The sequence below is a fragment of the Calidris pugnax genome, unplaced genomic scaffold (genome assembly GCF_001431845.1).
Source record: "Calidris pugnax isolate Ruff unplaced genomic scaffold, ASM143184v1 scaffold59, whole genome shotgun sequence".
Classification (NCBI taxonomy): domain Eukaryota; kingdom Metazoa; phylum Chordata; class Aves; order Charadriiformes; family Scolopacidae; genus Calidris; species Calidris pugnax.
Window position 1 is genome coordinate 377,111 of NW_015090773.1, and position 6,000 is coordinate 383,110.

General features: G+C 37.4%; 1 protein-coding gene across 2 annotated transcripts in view; it reads left to right on the top strand.

The window, feature by feature from the left end:
- Positions 1 to 3,801, top strand: part of KCNN2 (potassium channel, calcium activated intermediate/small conductance subfamily N alpha, member 2) — an 89,930-nt gene extending 86,129 nt beyond the window's left edge. For both annotated transcript variants that reach the window (XM_014942629.1, XM_014942618.1), the window contains exon 9: positions 1,265 to 3,801. In XM_014942629.1, the coding sequence (XP_014798115.1) occupies positions 1,265 to 1,549 (285 nt within the window). In that variant the 3' untranslated portion in view covers positions 1,550 to 3,801. The remainder of the gene's footprint in view (positions 1 to 1,264) is intronic.
- The last annotated feature ends 2,199 nt before the right edge of the window (positions 3,802 to 6,000 follow it).

The window sequence follows — 6,000 nt, forward strand, 5'->3', positions numbered from 1 at the left end:
CCAGGTTTCACATTAGACTTCAATATTTAGCAGTTACTTTGATCTTAATTTGAGGCTATATTAGAGGCGTTAATGGGCTTTTCTGAAGGGTTTCTTGTACACCTCTTCATGTACCTCAAAACCCTTCTCAATTTAAAGTGCATCGAACCAAAGATTAAACTCTTCAGTGTTCATTCCCCTTTTGCTTTAGAGAACCACCTGACAACTTCAGTTGCTGAAAATACATTGCAGTCTAATGCTTCTGGCAACTGATAAGGACTTTGCACTTACTGTTTAATGTAGACTACTTTACTTTCAAGGATTATGCTAGCATCTTGAAACAGGGGGCAGAGAAATGCGTTATTGACACTCATCTGATACTGAAGTGCTTTACATTTCAGGCATTCAGTCATTCAATTAATTTTTGTTCCCTTTGGATGGTTTATAAACTTCAGCCAGTTTGTCTACTGAATTACATCCGGTTTTGATTCTAGTGTAAATCTAATCTGAAAACTCTATCAGAGGGAGAAATTCAGTCATTATTTTTAACCAGTTCCAAGTCTCTATGAAATAACATTTCCAATTACATCTTTACTGACCACTGTGCCATTTTGAAGTACATCCTATATCCTTGCTGTAAGCAAACACTGTTTTGTAGAGGGCAGATAGATTGGGGAATGCAGAAGTAGAGAAGCATACAGTTGAGTTTTTACTTCTTGCACTACATTTCAGAAACAATCCACTCAGCTTCTCTTAGTACAGCCAGTTCAATAGAACCTGGTCAGTTTAAGGAGAAAGGAAATGAACAACATTTGTGTTCTGCTTAGAAGAATGAGCGTGTTTAAAACCAGGGGAAATACAGAAAAGCCAAGGATGGATCACAGCCTTGGAGACTTCGCTCTCTTGGTGGTTTACATAACTGACTGTTCACAAAGCTTGGCATAGTACATTTCTAAGCACCTGAACTTCCAAAATAGGTCTTGTATTCTGTCAGATTCATTTAGTCCTTGGCATCAAAAGTGCTACTCAAAATATATTACATTTCTGCTCAGCAAATTTAGTAGAAAGTTTATTCTGAATCTACAATGAAAATTATTTCTCAAGACTAGATATTGTTATAAAGTTCATATCTTTTTGTGTGTGTGTGTGTGTGTATGTGTGTGTGTTTGCGTGTGTGTGTTTTTGTGTGTGAAGTGCAAAAGCATTTACAAACCCTTGCAGAGTTGTGCTGGCAGAATATTTGCAAGATCTCTCTAAACCTTTGTTTCCATCCTTCTACTTTCAGACTCAAAACATCATGTATGACATGATATCTGACTTAAATGAAAGAAGCGAAGATTTTGAGAAGAGAATTGTTACTCTGGAAACTAAACTGGAAACATTAATTGGTAGCATTCAAGCTCTCCCTGGACTGATTAGCCAGACAATCAGCCAGCAACAGAGGGATTTCCTCGAGGCTCAGATACAAAATTATGATAAGCATGTTGCCTACAGTGCTGAACGATCACGATCCTTGTCAAGAAGAAGATCATCCTCCACAGCACCACCAACTTCATCAGAGAGTAGCTAGAAGAGAATAAGTTAACCACAAAATAAAGACTTTTTGCCATCATATGGTCAATATTTTAGCTTTTATTGTAAAGCCCTATGGTTCTAACCAGTGTTATCTGGGTTCTGATGTCAGAATCCTGGAAACCTGAACACGTTTTAGGCCAAAATGAGTGAAAACTCTTCTTTTTTTTCCCCCCTCCTCCTCTCAGATGCACAGTAAATGCACCTATTATTGCTATATTAGATTGTTCCTCCTGTAATTTCACTAACTTTTTATTCATGCACTTCAAAAAAATGTTACTACTACAGTATATAATGTAAAAAAAGGTTGATTTCTGCACATAGTTGCTTGGTTACTTGGACTTAACAACTGAAAAAAAGCTCACAATCAAAAGGCCTAATTATAAACTCTTAAGAAACAAAATTGAAGCTTAATAATTATCTCTCAATATGAAAACTAATTCTCTAAACTTTGCTTGCAGTGGAGGGGGAAAAAAATCAATATTCATCTAACAGTGTGCTGTATATGTATAGTCATTTTAAAAGGTCACTGAGAGCTTCGATTTCTGAAGTGATTAATTAGAAATATAGTTTATCCTAGAAAATAAGTAATGAAGTACGCTATGGGTTTTTTAAATCTTCTTAGGGCTTTTGTTTAACATGCATTTGTACACACACACATAGATAATATATATACATATATACTTATGTATATAAAATTATTTATGCAATGCCCATGGCAAAGATCTTTTAAACTGACTATTTGTAAAGCTACTGGCATGCAAAAAGCACAGGTAAAGTCCTGTTCATTTATTCAGAGTCTCATAATTATGCCAGGTAAGTATGTCCAGAGAGAAGCATCACTTTAAAGCTGGAAGTCTCCCATTAATGCTATTTGAATTTTGAAAATGTTAGGTTGCTACTTTCTCCACTCCCTTTTTTGTGTTTAATGTTTCTGGAGTGAATGACTGCACTCAGAGTTATAGTATAGTTATAGTATACACAATCGCGTGATGGCAGCACAGTGTTCTGTATACATTACATTTGGGTAATCCTTATGGTTTCTGCTATGCAGTCAAGCTTAGCAAGACACTTTTAGCAATATTTCCAAAAACTTGTAAAAAAACCTGCTGTAGACTGGAGTTACGGCAGTTGGGGATCTGTAGTACTCTACTTTCATGCACAAATAATAAGGTCTCTTGCTTTCTTAAAAAAAAAATACACGAAGCATAGTGTACACGTTTCTGAAAACGTTCTGGCTGACTTTTCTCCTGGTTTATATTCCAGAGTAGCAAAACTAGGTAAACTTCAATGCTCAGCACATGCAACTTGCATTCACAGTTCCTAATTATAAACAGGAAATTATTTGACTTTATGAAATATTTTGTAGTACTTGCTATTTATGAAATATACTAGTCCTGTCTCCCTCCCAGTTTACAGACAAGGGTGACACTATAGCTGAGTATAACAAGCAGGCATGGCTGGCTGTTTCCGAGGAATACTATGTCTGCCTGGAACTAACTAACGTGTACATTGAAGGAAATGCCGATGGCTCCGTGAGACACTGTGAGTTCTGGTCAGTAGCGCCAGGCAGGGAAGATAGTAATGCAGAAAGTCAGGGCAGAGCCATGCTGGACAAGACAGAAGAGCTGTTCTCCCCAGCACCTGAAATTTCCCAAACCAAATACATAATCTGAAAAACAGCAGACACTTTAGGCCTATTTAAAATAAAGGGTCTGCCTTTTTTGGGGATACAAAATATGTAACTGACGAATATGTTACATCCAGAGGCATTGCTTGTTTGTGAAAAGGTCAAGAGTTTCTCCAGCACTTTTTATGTGCTTGAGAAAGATGATGACTTTGCAGCATTTTCCCCTCTGGATGAGCAGGACAGTTACATGTCTTTGGAGTGCCTTGTTTACAGACTGTGGTATTTTGTGACTGGAAATAATAAGCAGTATGCACAGTATTTGCAGTTCTGCTTTTGTTTTTATGAAGTTCATTTCCAAAGGAAAAGGTGGATATTATATTGTGCTAAAACTGTGCTAGCCCAGTCCTAAACTAGATGAGATTTTGCGTGGTCATGAGGCCACCCGCTTTACACTGTTGGCAGGATTAGCAGTAGTGATTAATAATATTGGAATTTAGTAGTCAAGTTTCTGAATTCTTTTCTGAAGATTTTTGTTTGTCTGTTCTCTCATTTTTTGTGTATAATTTAGAGTATTTTTCCTGTCATTGAATGTGAAATACACTTGCTGTAGCTTGAATACAGTCCTTTTTGTCTTGTCAGCTTGAACTGTCTCTTTCGTCGTTCACAACATCTTTTTTATATTTGTAAGACCTGGGGTTTTTCTCCTCTGGATTTTACAACTGGATTTTTAGAGAACTGTAGTTCCACGTGGAAAATTCTTGCAAATCTGCAAGAGTTAAGTTTGAATTAAGATCTAGCTATAAGCATTGAGCAGGCTTATTCTGATGTGAAAGAGAAACTGTGTAACTTTGACCTCTCAATTTCTTTTACACAGTAGGACTTAGGAGGGTGAAGCTACTAAATTCCTGCAGGAGCTTTATGCAAGCAGGGCTGTGAGATGTACCGGGACTATCCCCATCAGCAGGGTTCCCTAACAACCTGCCACATTCTTTTGGATTCCTTTTTCTTTGTTTTTAAAGCAAACAACAAATAATGACACCATGGAACACTCCAGTTCAATTTCTTAATTTACGCTAAAGTTCACTACAAATATTTTATCTGTTGTTTTGGTACTGATGATTCTTTTATTCTAATAACTGGTTTTGAAAAGCACTTAAGCGTTACATGTGAATCCAGTCCAAGAAAAAACAGATACCAACTTATGTTCAGGAGAGCACAAAGAAATAAGGGTTTTATTTTCTTAACTCCTTAGATAAGAAAATCCTTAATCTTTCCTTCTTTGAGTTTTGTAGTATGGCAGTTTCCATTACTGATTTATTATTTCCAAAACTTAAGCTTCCCCACTGTGTTCAGCATATGAGCTCACCAAAAGTAGAATTATGACGGATCTCTGAAACTGCTTGTGTAGTTGAATGTGGATTTTCTTTGAAAGATTGTTTACAAACAGCAAGGAATCTTCCTTAAAGCATATGGCATATTTACCATGTTACTTCATGCACCTCTTGCTTTAGTGTCACCGATAAGGAAAATTCAGCTTTCGGTTGCTATTGAACTCCCCCTTTTCACTGCATTCCAGACACCGATTCCATTTATCAGTTACTTTGGAGTCTTGTTGCTAATCCCTGCGTTTTTAATGACACTTAGCAAAGATACCTTGCCTGTAAGGACTAAAATGTAAGATGACAAATAAGTCTATCGATCATACTTAAAACTAAGTACGTTGATTTAAATAGTATTTTTTCAGTTACATTTCAGTTTTTGCAGGACCAGAATAATAGATTCACAGATTTTATATTTGGAAATACTCTGCAGTTTTTAATTCTGCAAATCATTATCTAGTGTAAGCCTGCAGATCTTCCCAGACAGATTTGCGCGACCCAGCCTTTCTTTACCTCCTGTTGCTCCATAAAGATGGATGTGATGTGGAAGGATCTTCAATATCTAAAAGTTAAGCATGCAGCTTAGGAGCTCTGAACACCTCCTGGAAGTCCATACCTTTCCTTGTGAGGTATTTAAAAACCATGGCTTGCCAGAAGGGTCTGAATCACTGTCACCTTTAGAGGTCAAAGATAGGTAACGGGCACACTGGACTACTGCTGCTCAGTTTGTAAGACTCTTGCCATGTCAGGTCATGTGTGGACATTCAAGTTGATATACTGCACACTAAAAACATGTCAAAGCATAAAAGAATAAATGCTTTAAATATGAGCATCTAATATTTAGAATAAAACCTATTGCTCATGTCAGTGCTACAAATGGAAATTGTCTGAAAGCTATTTTCCCCTAACTAAAAGTTATGAAAAATTCTTAGTAAGTTTTATCTAAGGAAGAAAGGCTTTCTCATTGATAAGTCTGTTCTTTCCATCTGCCAAATTTTTTTAGTTCATACTGTTTCCTTTTTTAAAAGAAAGTCCTAAAATTCCTTTTGCCTTTTTCATCCACCCCTCTCAAAGTAGCTATTAAGCGGTGAGAGACAGCCAAATACGGAGGGGAAGGGAAGAAAGAGCTACCACGGCTGTGTCCCACTTTCCCACTGTGACCCCTGCACCAGCATACCTGCAGACTGAGCTGCAATGTTTGTTAGCCTTTTTTTTCTCCAAACCTTGTAAGGGTTATCAGTAAGGATCTTTGCCCTCTCCGTGACTGATGGAACACTGAGCAGGTAAGCCCCATCTCAGGAGCAGCCTGATGAGGAAGATGATGGCAATAAGCAGGAGAGGAGTTGCAAGGAGTAAATTTATGCAACTCTACCCAAGACTTCAGGCTTAGCATAGCGCCAAGCTGCATGCAGACACTTGACCCTGCCAGGAATTGCTTGC